This window comes from Phalacrocorax aristotelis, chromosome Z (genome assembly GCF_949628215.1).
Source record: "Phalacrocorax aristotelis chromosome Z, bGulAri2.1, whole genome shotgun sequence".
Classification (NCBI taxonomy): Eukaryota; Metazoa; Chordata; class Aves; order Suliformes; family Phalacrocoracidae; genus Phalacrocorax; species Phalacrocorax aristotelis.
The window spans coordinates 44,401,441-44,420,621 of NC_134311.1; the positions used below are offsets into that span (position 1 = coordinate 44,401,441).

At 39.8% G+C, this 19,181-nt stretch overlaps 1 protein-coding gene across 6 annotated transcripts in view; it reads left to right on the top strand.

The window, feature by feature from the left end:
* The window catches only part of PIP5K1B (phosphatidylinositol-4-phosphate 5-kinase type 1 beta), a 114,282-nt gene that overhangs the window by 65,525 nt on the left and 29,576 nt on the right, over nt 1–19,181 (top strand). For 4 of the 6 annotated variants that reach the window (XM_075078985.1, XM_075078987.1, XM_075078986.1 and 1 more), the window contains exons 6-8: nt 1,316–1,468; nt 3,212–3,511; nt 17,917–18,128. In XM_075078985.1, coding sequence (XP_074935086.1) covers nt 1,316–1,468; nt 3,212–3,511; nt 17,917–18,128 — 665 coding nt within the window. The remainder of the gene's footprint in view (nt 1–1,315; nt 1,469–3,211; nt 3,512–17,916; nt 18,129–19,181) is intronic. The other 2 variants (XM_075078988.1, XM_075078989.1) reach the window with 1 other exon arrangement.

Sequence of the window (19,181 nt, forward strand, 5' to 3'; positions counted from 1 at the left end):
TCCATAGGAAGCATGCTTCTTTAGTTCAAGTGCTCACAAAAGAATGTATTTATTAGATTTTCTTGTATCACTTTTCTTTGCTATCACCACCCACTGAAATCAATGGCAAGACTCCAGTTGAATTTAATGAAAGCTGTTTTCAACAAACAAAACTTGTTTTTTCTTGTGGAATTGCTCAATTCATCTCAGGCAGTGACCCATTAAACCAGATATTTGTTACTGCAAGAGTTATTCCTTTTGTTCTGAGAAGACCAGAAGACATACTGTACTGCTAAGAGTAACTCCATGGTGCTTACACTACTGACAATTTACATCCTATGTAATTTTGTTTCTGTAAAAGCCTGAAGCCTTAAAATATTGGACTGTACAGTAAATCTCCAGGTGTGTAAAACTGATGATATGTAACAAATGAGAAGAGTGTATGAATGGAAGTTTAATGACACTATATTTTAAACAAGCTTTCGAGTTTAATATAAATAAATTTTTTGGTGTTTTTGAGTTTAATGTCTCCTCTCAAGTTAGTTTGAGTGAAGTGTGAATTAATGGAGAGTTAATAAAGGTACATTAGCCTCTGTGTGAAATCTGCTTCTACTACTAGGGAATACTCCTTGGTGTCTTTTTTCTCCTTAGTGTGATTGGAATTATTACTGTCCCCCTGTGGAAGAGAAGGCCTTTCTAAGCATCCAAAATAATAGTCCTCCAAAACCCAGTTTTTCCAACTTACTGGTATTCAGTTTTTCTGTTCCGAGCAGTTTTCAATCAGAAAACTACATTAGCAGCTATACGGAGATTATTATTCTAATGGTTTCAATCCCAGTTTCATAGAAGAGGACTTACCTATTTGTCTGTCATGAGAAACCTCTACTCCCAGTGTGTCTGTCTAACATCTTCCTGTGCTTGTTTCGTAAACAGCTGTGAAAAGTGAACAGTTGGAGTGAAAATGTCACCTTAAGGCTTCTGACTCAAGAATTTGCAATGCTGATGGTGTGGGGTTGGACTCTCTCCACTTCACTCCAGGGAAAGTTCAGCTGGTGCAGGGGGATGTGAAGAGGGACCATATGCTTGTCTGCCAGCTGCTCTTCCATGACTGTGCAGCATGTTCTGGGCAGAGTGGAGTGTAACAAGTGCCCTACCAGATATCAGCCAGATTACTGTGACCCAGCTTGCTGTACAGTAGTAGAGTTGCTGCAGTTGGAGCCCAGAGAATAAGCTCCATAATTCTCATTTGGCTCTTTGAACCTGTAGTTCTTTGTATGAAATTTGTGTTTGAGTAATGCATGCATTGGCAGTGAAAAAAAATTTTTGTCTCTTCCAGTACTCAATCTGCAGTGAGCCTTTAATTGAATTATCCAACCCAGGTGCCAGTGGGTCCCTGTTTTTTGTAACTAGTGATGACGAGTTCATCATTAAAACAGTTCAACACAAAGAGGCTGAGTTTCTTCAGAAGCTATTGCCGGGTTATTATATGGTAAGTAATTGAAAACTGTATTTTACCAGTATTTTTCCTGTTTCATGTCACACTTCTGAAGATTGTTTCATTTGTTGTCTTTTAATCTTTTGTTGGCTTTATCTGTATTTTTCATAATATTTTTGACTTTTTTACCTGTCTTTCAACTTTGTACCCAACACACCCATCAGAAAGAGTAGATATAAATCAAGAATATATATAAGATAATAATTGCTGTTCTTTTCACATTCAAGGTGAACCTGAATGTCATCTTCTCATTTGGTACCAAACTTTTCTTTGTTACTAACTTATTAGAAGCAAGTTTTCTAAATTTCTAATTCAACTTTTTCTCCCTATTTTGTGTTTGTCTACCGTCTGCATTTCACTCAAAGTGGGTGAATAAAGTAGAGCAGTTTCACTTTTGTTTCTGGACTACTTCTAATTTCCATTTCTTGTGCATTAAAACAATGTAAAAATATTTTTATCCGTATAAACTATACTATATAAACTATATAATGAACAAAATGTTCAAAACTATATGGAGGGCTAATGCAGAGTCAATTGTATTGTTTTATGTGTCAGTTGTCTGAAAGGGAAGCCTTTGATCCAAAGTAAGTAGAACTTAATTATACTTTTTTTTTTTTTCTTTTTAACAAATGCCAGTCACACATATCAACAGAGATTCTTCTGGGTGGTATGCAGGACTTTGGAGTATTAGACCTGTGACTGACTCTTTCTTTCTTTGCTTTCTTAAGTAAACATTTGAAAAGTTACCCTCTCACTTATACTAAAAATGAGGCATATTGTCATTATTGCACTAAAGTAACATGGATTCAGTGTTTGTTTAAAAAAATTATGCACTGACAACATCAAAAAAAGCAATGGAGGCAGGTACTTCTTTTTGTTGTTTCTAATAATGATAATTAGCTCTGCGCAAGTTTGAGTTGATACAAGTAAATATAAGGCCACTTTGATTTGTTTCTGGGAACTTTATTCTCGCTGCTACCATATGCAAGGGTTTTCAAAGTGTAAAACTTTAATCACTGTGATTATTTCCTATGAAAGTATTTTCTTCCCATACTTGTATGTTGTGACTTAGTAATCATGTACGTCTTAAAGTAGTTTTCCCCCTTCTTGCTTTTTCATGCCAAAACTGAGAATAGCTGTATTCAGAAGGAGGATTTTTGCGCACACCTCTCTTATCCTCTCCTAGTTAATTTTTGTCTGATGTAGTACTTCACACTTCTCTGGTCAGTTGTAGGTCTGTTATGACCTCACAATCCTGTGGAGACAACTTGCTCATTTGGCACTAACCCTCAGTGTGAAAAGCCTCATAGAGACACAGGTTCTGTTTTTCAGAATCCAAACCAAGGTACTGAGAACTACATTTGACCCGAACTCCTTCCAGCAGGCAGAATGCAAAGGTTATTCGGGTTGGAAAGAAGAAATTAAATCTTCAGGATGCTTTTAGGTTTGGCCTGGTCTGTTCTTTCATGGGATGTGAGGAAGAGAAGTCTGGCATAAATGCAGTTACTGCTCTGTTATTGGCCTACGTAAGTTCCTGGCAAAAAGGCAAAGTTTATGCTAAGTCTCTGAAAAACAGACTCTCAAAGAAAATCAGCTGGTCAAAGAAACTATGCTGAATAACAAAACATGTGCAGTTTTCTTGATGCTTGTTAATGTCCTTTGGTATTAAAAAAAACTTTCCTAAGCATGGAAGTTTATCAAAAATAGACATATTTAACGATATCTCTCTTGTTTTAGAATCTGAACCAGAATCCAAGGACACTTCTACCGAAATTTTATGGGCTTTACTGTGTTCAGTCAGGAGGCATTAATATTAGAATTGTTGTAATGAACAATGTTTTGCCACGAGCCTTGAAAATGCATTTCACATATGACTTGAAAGGTTCCACATACAAACGGAGAGCATCAAGAAAAGAGAGGGAGAAGTCCAACCCTACATTCAAAGATTTGGATTTTTTGCAAGACATGCATGATGGGTTGTATTTTGACTCTGAAACACACAGCGCGCTAATGAAAACGCTACAGCGGGATTGTCGAGTGAGTAAAAATTATTGTTAAATTTTCTGTACTCACATCTGTTCTAGATTTACCTCAGCAAAACAGAGAGCAGGACATTGCTCTGTATGTTGTTTAACCTCCATTCCTTTTCCACGTAATTTGATTAGGAAAAACTATGGACATCAAAACAGTGATGAAGCCTGTATTTTAGTTAAGCTATTGGGATCTGAGATCATAGAATGGAATATCATGAGTTGGAAAGGATCCACGGGAGTCACAGAGTCCAAATCCTGACTCCACACAAGGCAATCTAAAAGTTAAACCATGTATCTAAGAGTGTTGTCCAAATACTTCTTGAACACCAACAGGCTTGGGCCATGACCACTTCCCTGGGGAACTTGTTCCAGTGCTTGACCACCCCCCTCACTGAAGAACTTTTTCCTAATACCCAATCTGAAATTCCCCAATGCAGCTTTAAGCCATTCCTTCGCATCCTATCACCAGGCACCAGAGATCAGCACCGCCCTTTCTGCCCTCCTCATGAGGAATTTGTAGGCAGCAATGAGGTCACCCCTTAGTCTCCTCTAAGCTGAACAAACAATATCTTCATCCGCTCCTCACAAGTCATGTCCTCTGGTCCTTTCACCATCTTTATTGCCTTCCTTTGGACACATTCTAACATTTTTATATGCTTCTTATATTGTGGAGCCCAAAACTGCACACAGTACTTGAGGTGAGGCCACATCAGTGCTGCATATGGTGGGACAGTCACTTCTTTCAACCAGTTAGCTATACTGTGCTTGATGCATCCCAGGATATGGTTGGCCATATTGGCCACCAGGGCACATTGCTGACTCATTGAGCTTACCATCCAGCCCAGCCCCCAGATCCCTTTCTGCAGGGCTGTCCCCCTATTTGTCCGTACATCCAGGATTACACTGATCCATCTGTGGAAATGCAGATTAATATAGGAAAGCAGTTCAGCAGAGCTTTTTTTAATTCTTGTTCTTGCTTTTCATTAATTTGGAGATTTTTTGGGGTGTTTTTTCTGAGGCACAATAAATAGCCCTGTGGTACTGCTGTTACATATGGTAAACTGTATGTAGAGCTGCAGGGTCAGTACTGCTTTGGTAAGTCTGCTTCTTTGTAAGTTAACTAGAGCTAGGAGACTGAATGGGGGAGGCATGTCTACTGGCAGCAATCTTATTTTTCTCTAGCAAAGTAGTTTCTTCCTCAGCTGAAAGTTGGTGCTTAAAGTCCACATAACATTTTCAAGGCAGGAGAAGGATATCTGACATTTTTCTCCGAGAGGACCTTGGTGAGTGGATTTCGGTGCCTCTTGTGGACAGGGAGAGTTGTTGTAAAATGGAATTTTTTCTGTAGCAAAGGTAAAAAAATAGAAAGTAGGAAAAAGGCGAGTTACCCAGGTCTCTGAGTTTCACAAGAATCATAGGGGCTGTGGAAAGAAAAGATTGGCTTTGAGGGGAATCCTAAGGGTTTCGTAATAAAACAGCACAATGTGTAGACTGAACTCATCACAGAGAAGAGGTGTCCTGAACATCAGAGCCTGTTGTTTAATGCCACCTGTGATGCAAGATGGAAAGTGTTGTTTTTGCACATGAATAGTACTTTTTGTTTAATTATCAAGGAAGTCTGCAATGCCTTGTGCTCGGTTTACAAAGCAGGGTGACCTAATGTTCAGCTGCATATTCAGTGTGAGACATTTATCTAACACCACACATTGTTCTTTCTGTAGCCTCTTGCAGTGAGCGTTTCCTGAGCTCCTGCCATGTGTGATAATGCAGAATGCATCAGTATGTCACATCTGGGGATCTGGATGCCCTTTTGTGCATCCCACCGCTTGTTGAAGATTGCTTATCCAGTCAAAGCCTGCGGGGGTGTATTGTATAGAAAATAATAAACAGAATGTAAAAGAGGGAGCTGGAGTGAAAAGTAAAAAGAACCAGTCATTTAATTGTAACATATAAAGGGGACTCTACTGATTCTTTTAAAGTACAGGTAAATTCTTGCTATTTGTTATTTGTGTGCTGAACTACCATCAGCTTTTTACTGTGTAATCTTAGATTAACAACTCTAAAGTTAGTTGGACTTCTTAAAAGCCTAGCTAAGTTTTAATATTATTAAAAGAAAAGAAGAAAATTACCTTTATATAATCAGTGTGTATACATAAATACATATATATACACTACAGAATAGTGTGTCCTTGTGTGTGTGTGTATATATACACATTGAATGTTAGATGTATATAGAAAAAATTAGACTGGCATTTTTTTCTACTCAAGTAGGCCTTACTTTCTGTTGTAAAACAAAAAGAGCAGACACTTGTCTTTTACATAGCTGAATTTCCTCAACACATTAGGTTGGATCTGACTACCTGCCTTGTACTACTGCCTTTACAAAGAATAGAAATACCTTCAGGAAAAGGACATCGGTTTTGCCACTGCTTTTTTCTGCCCATATGGTATTTGGATGGCTGCTTAGCGTGAATGATAACTGACCTAGATTTTTAGAGCATCAAAACTTGTCATCTCTTTTTTCTTTTACTCTGAAGTGAGAAAGTTAGTGTAGGCAGTGGAATTAAAATTAACTAAAGAAAGGAAATTTCTGATCTTGCCAATATTCAGGACTAAGACATTCTCTCTGTGTTGCTTAAATTTGGATTATATTTTCATTGTTCATGTTTGCAATCAGAATCAGTAAGCAATGTTTTGGGTTTTTTTTTTCCTGCTTCTTTAACATGAATGTTCCCAGCTGGGAGCCTCTCTCCTCCTTACGCCCCTTCACAAAGTGCAGAGGCCTGGCCGATCTTGCTGGTTATGGTGTTGGTGAGGACCTGCTGTGATCTGCGTCTGCTGTCACTGTATCCCTTACCCCCAGTAGCAGTGGGCCCACATTTTCCTTGGTCAGTCTTTTACCACAAATATAGCGGTAGAAGCTGCTCTTTGTGCCCTTGACATCCCTTGCAATTCTATCTGAGCTTTGGCTTCCTTGATAATAATTGCCACCCCTACATGCCCAGGCAATGTTTCCTAATTCCTCCTTTGTAGCCTGTCTGTCTTCCCACGTGTTGTATGCTGCCTTTTCACATTCAGGGTGTCCTGTGGCTTCCTTGCTTAGCTGAGCTGGCCTCCTGATACATCTCCTCAGATGACAAGAGAGTTCCCTCCCCAGGGAAAGGTAGTAGCAGGTACGGCAGTGGTGGACCACTGCTGGAGTATCAGTTCTTGTCTGTCACACACCTTCCTGCAGCTGTGACAAGGAGATGCATGATCTACCTGGAGCTGAGTGGCTTGTAGTGATTTGTCATGGGCTGGTGCCTCCAGTAGCCACTCCAGATTGTCTGTATTGGGACAGGTATAGATAGCATTCTCCAGCTCCTGCGTCCCCTGCTTGTTATGTTCACAGTCAAGGTGGCAGGGTCTGAAAGCTCTGCTCACAGACCATTTTGCACCTTTTGCACCTTAGCTAAACCAAGGAGTGTAACATTACAGTGTTCCTGAAGATGTAATATTCCGGAGTTTATTGTACATGCAATGCACATAGTTGAAGGTTTGAACTAGCTTTCAAATTCCCAGCTATTGCTTAGCCTTATTATAGCTATCCTGTCCTTGCCAGCGGCGCTATCATAGTTACTAGGGTGGGTGGCAAGGGAGGGGCAGAAGACATGGGACACACTGCAGGCAAATGCTACTAGAAATAATTTCACTTGCCTGAGTAGCTTTCCTAAAAATCTTTGCTTTGAAGCCTTATTCACTTCAGAGTGCTTGGCTTTATAAATTAAATGTGCCTGTGTTTTGTATGATGGTAAATACTGAGAGTATTGGAAGGTAGTTTCAACAGCTGTGATTTATTTTCAGTAATCATGCTCTTAGCTACTCTGATCATTGTGTAAAATTATGAATTATTAAAGAATAGAGCAGACTTTCCAATTTCCAAATAAAATTAGTTTTATAAATATTAACAGAAAGTGTTCTGCTCATGAGTGAAACTAAGAATTAAAATCTTTGTGGCACATAAGCAAGTACTAAGTAAATTGTTCTTTGTGGATGAATACTCGTTTGGGGTGAGGATAAGCTATGGCACTAATTCATGTGTTAGGTATAAGTAACGTTAGCACAACTTGGTATGAGAAAGCTAGAAGTGAATTAATAGTAGTATTTCATTTTTCATAGTTGATATGGAATCGAAGTAAATCTAGGCATCCATTATTACTTACTTGATCTGTAGTGGAGCTCTTAAGCAGTTCAATAGGTACAAATTACCTCTGTTCTGGGCAGAAAGCATGGGGAAAGCACCGGTTCTCTGGTACAAGGAATTCACAGTCCAAACACATAAGTAACAAAGTTTGTCTTTTGATCATCCTATGTTAAAAACAAAGACAGATTTTTATAGAGGCACATGTCAAAAATTACTGTACGAAAGGTACATCAGCACATCTTATCATAATATGTTCCAGTGGTTGGATTATGCAAACACTCTTGATTTCTTCCCTATAATCCCTTAAAGTATAGAAGAACTGGTAACTGTTTATTAAAAGAAAAAAAAGAAGGAAGTGCCTTTTAAATCTGACGGTGTCATGTTATACGGAGGTATTATTCTACAAACTGTTTCTCATCTAATTACTTAACAAACCATGTTAATATGACTTTAAACAAGAAACATGAATTTCAGAAGAGATAATCACCGGATTCTGTATTTGTAAATCTTTGCTTCACATGCTCACATGGATACAGTATGTTCTTGAATGTCAGCTAGTCATATGCAGGAATTTGGGGTATTCTGTTAAAAATAGCCTGGTTGTGTTTTTCCCTTTCCATCTGCTGCTGAATCCAAGAGAAAAAAAATAATCTAAAAGGGCTTAAAGGAGGAGTGCATGTAAATGCAGTTAGCTCTATTAACTGGGCAAACGGAAAAAAAATTTCCAAGTATTGTTCATCTTATTCTTTGCTGTTAAAGCCTACCTAGTAAGATGTTTACGTGTATACATTCAGATAACCTCTTTTTGTCAGTCAGTGGTCAATTCTCAGAATTTCTTCCTCCTCTTGCATAACCCTTTTTCATGTATATGAATATTGGAAACATGGTATTCTAAAAATAGAAGTTATGATTTATTCCCCACCTATTTAAAAAAGTGTGGGGGAAAGTGAGTCAGAGTTCATAAGAGCACTAGTGATCTTAATTTAATACTTAAGGATGACTTCTTAATGAAGCATATTTAAGAGCTGGCCTATAAACTCAAAACTAGTTCTTCTCAGTTAACTTAGTGACTTTAGGGATCTTATCACACCTGTCACATTTAAAACTCCATTAACAAATGTTTTACACAGACAAGGCAACTCACTAAAACTAGAGAATTTTGCCTTGCAGTAAGTAATTAGATATTCTGTCTCAGTAGAAAGAGTATTTTTCAACCTATCAACTGAAGTGCTAGTGACCTACAAGGAGGCAAAGCATGCGTGTTTTATGATTTCTTGGTGGGGATATCGCTTCCAAATGAGGGTGGAAAAATAAGTTTCTTCTCCTCTCTGTAAATACAGCTATTACTAAGAAGTTATATTCAAATAATCTTTACTTTATCCTTCTTCACCTCTTTCCTTAAGTGATGTGTTACTGCAGATGAGGAAAACAAAACCTTCCCTGATGGGTGAAGATTGTCTCAGTGTTGTTCCCTCTGTGGCAGAACATTAATTTTTATAGTGTATTTTTGGTTCAGAAAATTAAGAGAATGATTAGGTGCCTCATAGGAGTATTGGCAGGATTATTTAGCTAATATCTCTACACTATCTGGAGGATTAAAGTTTGTGAAGAGCATTTTTTTGTCTGGTGGTCAGAGTAGGAGTTCAAATCATGGCATTTTTTTATTTCTCATTGGTTAAAATTTTTTAAGATGTGAAGGACAAAATGCATTGCTGCTAAGACTTGTAAGTAGAGTTAGAAACCAAATAAGAGAATTCGGCCTTTTGTATTATGGATTTTCCCTTCTGATAATTTGAAATTGAAATTGAGCCTATTTATTCCAACGTTGCACTTTACCAGAACTATTTTTATTTAGTTTGATGCAGTACTGTTTCTGTTTTGGCTTTTTGCTTTTTCAGACATTCAGTAGCAATGGTTGGAAATGGTCCTGTTGCTGGAAAAGCAAAAGGCGTAGTTTGTTAGGGGTACTTTCTACACTTATAAGAATTTCATGAACTGTTGAGGAATGTTCTAAACAAGAGTATGCAGTTACCCATTTTTCATTTGTAAATTAACACTACAACAATTAGTATATTGATACCTGTATTACAAAATATCTCTTACAGAAGCAATGACAATTAATCCAGTTGAGGTCATGCCGTTTTTAAGAACAACAAAATAATTTCAAGGTGTTTTTAATAGCGAGAATAGAATGGCTTTTTAGAGTCTACATTTTTCCTTTATTATATTAGCAAAGAATGCTATGGACTTTTGTAAGGAAACCACATTTTAGAACTGGCATTAATGGCCTGACTGACAAAGAAGCCTGTAAAGACAAGGAAATTCAAAGCTGAAAACAGAGGGTCATATCTCCTAAGTTTCAGGTTTGGGTATTATTTGCGTCACAGCTGTTTTAGCCAGCTGCCACAAAAGTCTCAAGCTTCATAGCATGAACTTGTATCTGTTTCATACTGAAGCAACTGTGACAGAGACCTTGTATGATCATATTTATTCACTGAATTTTTCAAAACCCTTAGTAGTTGGGGTGAGTGGGTGGGGTTGGTTTTCCTGTCTTTTTTTCTACCTCAAAGGCTCTAAACAGATTATTGTGGATAAGGAATAATTTCAGTGCCCCATTCTGCAGCTTGTCCTTACAAACAGTGGTGTTGACACAACTTGAAGGAGTATTGAACTGCAGCATAGGGTGGAGATGATAGATGGCATTGCATGGAGGTGGACAATGTGCTAATCTTAGGTGAAGGTTTGTCAGAAATGGTAATTTGAGGAAAATGGACACGGAATGATATTGCAGATCTCTTGTATCATTATATATTGTCACTCCTGTCATATACATTGAAATTCCAAATTTCTGTTTATTCCTACTTTGAAAATCAGAAACTAGATTGTAATTTTTAGGAGTGTTAGCTAACAATATGTTTCAAGAATTCTATTGAAGTGGGAAGTGACTCCATATACGCTTTGGGGGTGGTGGTGATTTATTTTCTTGGGATAGATTGTTTTTAAACCAGACCCATCACTAGGCATTTGACATTTATGCACTTGTTTCTAAGAAATGCTTATTTTGCGAGATAGGCCTTTATTTTGGGGGATTTTTATGTATCTCCTTATGTTGGATAGTAATTATTGATTTGGCGTAAAATCAGTCATCTTTCTGTTAAGTTAGTTCCTGTGTCCCTTTTCTAAAATGCTTGTAGGAGAGGAAATGTTTGCTTGTATGGTTATCCTTTTAGTTTTTGCATTTCATAAGCTCGTGAAAATACTTTTTTTTTGAGTAGCATTTTCATTGATTAGTTTATGAAAATGACCTGCTGACTTGAGTTGTTTTGCATGGTTAGCAATGTGAATGCAGATGTCTTTGTCAGAGAGTACACAGGTTGGGCTGGATGCATCTAAAATAAAAATGAAATTCCACGGCAGAAGTACTTGCTTTGCTCTATTAGTCACTGCCTGAGATAGTCGAGTGTGACCATGTCTAAGGTGATTCCCAGAATGCTTTGACATCTGATTAGCTCAGAGAATAGAACACATTTTTCCATGTTCTGAAACAACATATTTTGTGAGGCCGTTTCACTGGGATTTTTATGTGGTATGAAAGCAAAACAGTGCTTAAGGCTAGAAGGCGATGAGTGATGCTTGTCTTCTGGAAGTTGTCAGAGCAGCAGAAGCCAGCCTTCCAAGCAGTACTTGGTGACCAAGTGACAACATCATGTTGACAGAATCTGAGTGGCTGGTGAAATAACACATAAATACAAATGAGATGGCAATTTAATGTCAAATTAATGAACTGAACATTTACTTGTCATTATCAAATATAGCAATCATGCTGTGTGCTAACAAATAAGAATATTCCTGCTGAACTCTCCCAGTGCCATTACGCTAGCAAGGTGCAAGTGGTTACATGAGTAAAGATTGAATTTTCTCACTCTAACTACAGAAGGGTTGTACTTCTGGGAGTTAGTATCAGTTTCTAGTGATCTCACATGGATGAAATAGGTGTTTTGAAGGGCTTTCTGTGCTTTCTTTGCTATGACTGTAGCCCTTTTAATACTGTGATTTGTTTGTGTTTTTTTCATTAGATTAGGATCTTACTTTGGTACCTTTGTAGCAAAAACTTGCTGCTGCTTCTTACAAGCAGTTCCATCTAAAGTCATCAAAGCTACTTGCAAGCAACCCTCGACCCAGGAAAAGGCTTATGCTTTTTTGTGTTCTCATAGGATGCTGCATGTTTAGAAATAGTTTGATTTACCACATTCTGTAGCTTTTCCATGGTGAACCAAATTAATTTGTACAACTGTGTCTGCAAAATGTTACTTACACATTTTAATATAATCATGATTTTATGTTTTAAATATTAATGATGATGCACATGTGAGAACCCTTCAGATATATTCAGCTGGAAATCCCACTGACTGAAGTAAAATTTCTTTCTTAATACAGACAGAAGAGTTTGACATGTAGTTTTAGCTACTGCAGACCCATGAGCAGGGTCCACAAGGTGCAACTGTACCAGGAGCATAGAGTAGATATCACAGAAAGAAGAGACGAGTGCTCATAGTGGGTGACTCTCTGTTAAAATGCACTGAGGCACCCATCTGCTGACCTGACAGGGAGTCACGAGAGGTTTGCTGTCTTCTGGGAGCTAAGATCCGAGATGTCACTGAGAGGGTGCTACAACTTGACAAAACCACTGATTACTGTCCTCTGCTACTCTTCCATGTGGGCACAAATGATGCTGCAAGCCAGAGTCTGGGCAGAACTAAGCAAGACTATAAAGCTCTGGGAAAGCAAGTGAAAGATATTGGTGCCCAAGTTATCTTCTCCTCCATACTACCTGTTGGAGAAAAATGGGCGACTAGAAATAGACAAATAATACAAATCAACTCCTGGCCACGTGGCTGGTGTCGATGTGAGGGTTTTGGCTTTTATGACAACGGGATGTTCTTCAGCAACCATAGACTGCTAGGGAGGGATGGACTCCACCTGTCTGGAAGGGGCAAGGGAATCTTTGGCAGCAGGTTGGCAAACTTGGTCAGGAGGGCTTTAAACTGAGGAACTTGGGGGAGGGGGACAAACTGGCAATGCCAATGCAAACACACACAGTGGTGAATAAGACAGGACAACCTGAGCAGTGATAATAGTGCCGTGGTGACCTCATGTGATGGCAACCAGGAGACCAGCCACCTCAACGATTTGCATAGCTGTAGTGGGTCCTCATACACCCCTCCGGGGAAACCTGTGTACTCAAGCACCTTTCTGAAATGCCTGTACACCAATGCACGCAGCATGGGGAATAAACAGAAGGAACTAGAAGTCTGTGTGCGGTCGCAGGGCCATGATCTGATTGCAATTACGGAGACATGGTGTGATAGTTCACATGACTGGAATGCTGTCATGGGTGGCTACTGGGCTTTTCAGGAGAGACAGAGCAGGTGAGGGAGTTGCTCTTTATGTGAGGGAGCAACTGGAATGTGTCAAGCTCTGCCTTGGAGTGGAAAGAGAACAAGTTGAGAGCTTGTGGGTAAAAATTAAGGGACAGCCAAATATGGGTGACACTGTTGTGGGTGTTTGCTACAGGCCACCTGATCAAGAAGAGGAAGTTGATGAAGCCTTCTACAGACAGCTGGAAGTAGCCTCATGGGGGACTTCAACCACCCTGATATTTGCTGGAAAAGCAACACAGCGAGGCATAGACAATCCAGGAGGTTCCTGTAGAGCATTGAGTATAGCTTTTTGACACAGGTGGTGGAGGAGCCAACAAGGTGAGATGTGCTGCTGGACTTTACGCTAATGAACAAGGAAAGGCTGGTTGAGGATGTGAGGGTTGGGGGTAGCCTTGTCTTCAGTGACCATGAGATGGTTGAGTTTAGGATACTGCGAGGTAGAAGCAGGGCTATGAGTCAGGTTACAACCTTGGACTTCAAGAGGGCCAACTTTGGCCTCTTAAAAGACCTGCTTGGAGGAATCCCATGGGATAGGGCTCTGGAAGGCCAGGGGACCCAACAAAGCTGGACAATATTCAAGGACCACTTCCTCCGAGCTCAAGATCTGTGCATCCCCAGGAGGAAGAAGTCAGGCAGAGGGGCCAGGAGACCTGCATGGATGACCAAAGAGCTCCTAGGGAAACTCAAATGGAAAAGGAGGTTCACAGTATGTGGAAAAAGGGACTGGCCATGTGGGAGGAATATAGGAATGTTGTCATGGTATGCAGAGATGCGAGGAGGAAGGCCAAGGCCCACTTGGAATTAAATCTGGCATTGCATGTCAAAGATAACAAGAAGGGCTTCTTTAAATACATCAGCAGTAAAAGGAAGACTGGGGATACAGTGGGCCCGCTGCTGAACAGGGAAGGGACCCTGGTAATGCAGGATGTGGAGAAGGCGGAGTTACTAAATGCCTTCTTTGCCTCAGTCTTTACTGTAAAGGCTGGCCTTCAGGCATCTCAGCCCCCAGAGTTGAGAGAGAAAATCTGGAGAAAGGAAGACTTCCCCTTGGTTGAGGAGGATTGGATTAGAGATCATTTAGGCAAACTGGATCCTTGCAAACCCATGGACCCCTAATGGGATGCACCTGTGAGTCCTGATCAGCTGGTGGGTGTTCTTGTCGAGTCACTCTCCATCATCTTTGAAAGGTCATGGAGGACAGGAGAGGTGCCTGAGGACTGGAGGTAAGCAAATGTCACTCCAATCTTCAAAAAGGGAAAGAAGGAGGACCTGGGAAACTATAGGCCAGTCAGCCTCACCTCCATCTTAGGAAAGTTGGTGGAACAGTTCATTCTGGAAGTCATCTCCAGACATGTGGAGGAAAAGAAAGTTATCAGAACTAGTCAACAAGGATTCACCAAGGGGAGATCATGCTTGACCAACCTGATAGCCTTCTATGATGGTGTGACTGGCTGGGTCAATGAAGGGAGAGCAGTGGATGTTGTTTACCGCAACCTCAGCAAGGCTTTTGGCACTGTCTCCCATAACATCCTCGTAGGTAAGCTTAGGAAGTGTGGGTTAGATGGGTGAACAGTGAGGTGGATTGAGAACTGGCTGAACAGCAAAGCTCAGAGAGTCATGATTAACAGGGCAGAGTCTGGTTGGAGCCCTTTAATGGTGTTCCCTAGGGGTCTGTGCTGGGTCCTGTCCTGTTCAACATATTCATCAATGACCTGGACAAAGGGACAGAGTGCACCCTCAGCAAGTTTGCCGATGATATAAAACTGGGAGGAGTGGCTGATACACCAGAAGGCTGTGCTGCTGCCCAGCGAGACCTGGACAGGCTGGAGAGCTGGGCCGAGGGGAACCTCATGAAATTCAACAAGAGCAAGTGTAAGGTCCTGCACCTGGGGAGGAACAACCCTGTGCACCAGTACAGGTTGGGGTCTGAACTACTGGAAAGCAGTTCTGCTGAGAAGGACCTGGGAGTGCTGGCAAGTTGACCGTGAGCCAGCAATGTCCCCTTGTGGCCAGGAAGGCCAATGGTATCCTGGGGTGCATTAAAAGGATTGTGGCCAGCAGGTTGAGAGAGGTTCTCCTGCCCCTCTACTCTGACCTAGTGAGGCCACATCTGGAGTACTGCCTCCAGTTCTGGGCTCCCAAGTTCAAGAAAGACAGGAAACTACTGGAGAGAGTTCAGCGGAGAGCTACAAAGCTGATATGGGGACTAGAACATCTCCCTTATTAGGAAAGGCTGAGAGACCTGGGTTTGTTCAGCCTGGAAAGGGAAGACTGAGGGGGGATCTTAACAATGCTTATAAATATTTAAATGCTTATAAATGCTTATAAATATTTAAATGCTTATAAATGCTTATAAATATTTAAATGCTTATAAATATTTAGAGAATGGGGCCAGACTCTTCAGTGGTGCCCAAAGACAGGACAAGGGGCAATGGGCACAAGCTGGAACACAGGAAGTTCCACCTGAATGTGAGGAGAAACTTCTTTGCTGTGAGGGTGCCAGAGCAGTGGAACAGGCTGCCCAGGGAGGTTGTGGAGTCTCCTTCCCTGGAGACATCCAAAACCCGCCTGGATGCAGTCCTGTGCCCCCTGCTCTAGGTGTCCCTGCTCAAGCAGGGGGGTTGGACAAGATGATCTCTAGAGGTCCCTTCCAACCCCTACCATTCTGTGATTCTGTGACTAGCTGCTGTAATCTGGCTTTGCATAAACAGTGTTGCTGAGTGTACTACTATGGTAAGTGTTTTTACAGAGGATGGGCTGTATTCTTTTTTTTTTTCAGCCTACATAGAATCAACTTTCAGTATTTGGTGGCAAACATCCACTGATTGCTTATCTTTAATGAGTACAGTACACAGAATTTCTTTTTGAGGAAGCCTGAGTAAAGCGTAGCAATGAGCAAACAGTAAAGAATAATCTAGAACTTACTTGGCATCAAGTGTCTGACGTTGTACCTATTATCTGCACTATTTTTGCCATTCATGGATCGTAAAACAGGAAGTTATTAAACACCAACATTCCCACACAGTGCACAATGACATTTTGTTATGTTGTTGTATGATAATTTAGAATATGCTGTTGCGTTGTGTCCTGAAAGCCTGTGTGAGCTTTGTCATCAGAGGATGCTGTGGAGTGCTGAGGGTTGTACAGTAGCAGCCTTTTTCTTGTTCCATTTGAACTAACCCACCTCTGTGCAGAATTACTTTGAGCAAGATCAAACCTACCATGTCTTCTAAACTCCTCCTTTGTGTCTGGAAATCAGAATGAGGCTATGCCTTTCTACACTTAGATTACAGTGTGTTATGCTTTGTTTCTTCACTTTAAATGCTTACAATGGTGCTAAAATTAAGACACCATGTTCTTCATGGAAGATAAATGCCAGAGATTGAAAAGAATTCAGCTGTATTGTACATTTGGCTTCTACTTAATATGATGAGTACATAAGAAATACTGATGGAGTGGAACCTCTTTGCCTGTGTACTTGAACACTGGAGTTAGTTATCTCTGGGGATGTGTTAAGTAGTAGACTCCCTTTTCCTCCTTGTACAATTTCACATACCACTAGACCTTTCCTGATGATGGCCAACAAATCTCATTTTGGATGTGTGAAACGTGTCTTAGAGTTCACAAGCTAGCTCAGTGTTTTGTGTAAAAATGTTTATACTTTGACAGTCTTCATCAAAATGACATACCTGGCATTACTGCTCTTTATTTGTCGTCTCTGTAAAATCACGTTTTGGTCTTGTTCATGTAAAAAGAGGTACAATTGCTTCTTGATTCCGTGCCAAAAATTACACCATTATCTTAGGGCATTGTGTGCCAAACGTATTGTGAATCATTGCTGAGCTGCATGAGGTAAAGGAGAGGTGAGTGGTACAGCATATCCTTCCTGTTTGCTACCAGTTTTTCTCCCTCCACTTAGCACCACTAATATGTAAGTTATTTAATACAGTTGCAGTCTGCTAACTATTTATTACTAGATGTGATCACAGCTTGTTTTAGTTCATGTTTGCATTTTGACTTGAACTGTATTTCCTTTCAATGGCAGTATGCCAGACTTCATAATGATGTTACTGACTAGAAACTTAAGACGTATGCAGGAAAAAAAAGGAACTTGCCTGCTGACAGAGATGAAGATAGTTGGTAGAGCTAGAAGAGAAGGCTAATTGGTCAAGTCATGCTTCAGAAATAAAACTGCCTTTGCAATTTAGATAGGCCCTATTTAGCCTAATAAAGAGAGATGCATGATCTTTGTACCCAAATCCCATAATCTGTTAATGAGAGGGTGGTAGCAAATGTGTTTTTTGGCATTTGAAAGTTCTCCAAGAATGCCTTTTCTGTAATAAACTGGAGGTGGAGGGGAGGTAGAGAGTAGACTAGGCAAAAATGCTCAGTAAAGTCTGGAACATGCATTAGAGGTGACTTTAAAAATGTCTGTAGTTCATAAGAATATAGTGGAACTATTAATTGAATATTTGCTATAAATAAAAAAATATGTTGGCTGGACATATCTTCCTTGGCTACAAAATAACATTGGGTTACCTTTCAGCTATGCATCTTTCTTTCCCACTTGTATCAGAGTACTGAGCTAATTAGGTAACTAGTGCTTTGACTTAGATGGGGTAGTAAAAGATTTTAATTTAATTATAATTTTGCACATTTTCCTAGTAAAAGAAACTTGTGCTTTGAAGGCCTAATTTTACTTAGGTTTTCAAAATGCTGCTATGTAATTCATACTGTATGTAGTCTTTTTTTGTTTCAGTACTGCTATTTTTTCTTTGCTGGTAGGTTCTAGAAAGCTTTAAGATCATGGATTACAGTCTGCTACTGGGAATCCACACACTAAATAGAAACATAAAGGAAAAAGAAGGAGAGAGTTCCCAGAGCGCATCGGATGCGAAACGTCCTGGAGGGCAGAAAGTTCTATATTCCACAGCCATGGAGTCTATACAGGGCCCTGGGAAGTCAGGGGACTCTGTCACCACAGAGGCAACAAACACGTACGTGCCAAAACCTCCACTTAAGGTTACTATTAAAACTTGCACATTCTGTTTCTTCAGTCTGTGCCACTTGGTATTAAGAGGCAAAACATTCAAGAGTATGCTGCATTTTAGGAACTGGAAGATTAAGCCCCCTCTTTTTTTTTCTTTTTTTTTTTTTCTTTCCCCAAAAGCTGGACCTTCAGGATTTGCTGGAGAGCAAGAAATTAAAAAATTGATTAGTAGATTGATCACCTTTAAATACATGATAGAAAATTTGATCAGTTCAGAGTGTATGCACAAGAGATGTTATGAGACAGCTATTACAAGAGTTCCAAGCACCATCTAATTTTAACTAGAAGCAGCCTGATAAGTGATAAGCAAAAACTGTTTATTAACATTGAAATGGATATTCCTACAGTGGTTATTTATATTTCAAAGTAGTATACGCAATACATAGAACTGTATCATCAGCCCCTGAAGTGCAGTCATATCCATGTATATATGGTGAGATTAAAAACTGCTGCTTTTCTTTTATTTTTCTATCTAGCAAAAACGGCAATAGAAATTTAAGTATGTAGACAATAGTTATTCTATCATTTTGTTTGAAATACATTCAGTATTAATGAGAGCATTATGTTCATCATTCTTGTTCTATATAATCAGTCCTTTAATATAATGAGGGTTTAATCTCAAAGTAAGGATTTACTCTTCTGGTTCTTAAGGGAGCTGTCGAGGTAAACACAAGTAATGCTATAGAAACATCTGATTATACCTATAGCAAACAAATGGGAGAATTATGATATTTAGCATTTATAGAGAGTTTCCAGACGTTCAGAGCTCTAGAATACAAATTAGACAGAGCTGAATGTCACTCAGTTTTTACAGCATTAGTGACATTCACACAGAAGATGGTGAATGCTCCTGTATGGTGGCAGAGGTATTGCACTGGCATTACTGGTAGGTGTTGGGTTTTGGTTTTGTTTTGGTTTGGTTTTGAACTAAAAGCCAGAGCTGATTGTATAGCTCACCCAAGAAAGTCCCTGCAGTTGTTATGTATGGCAACCCACTCTG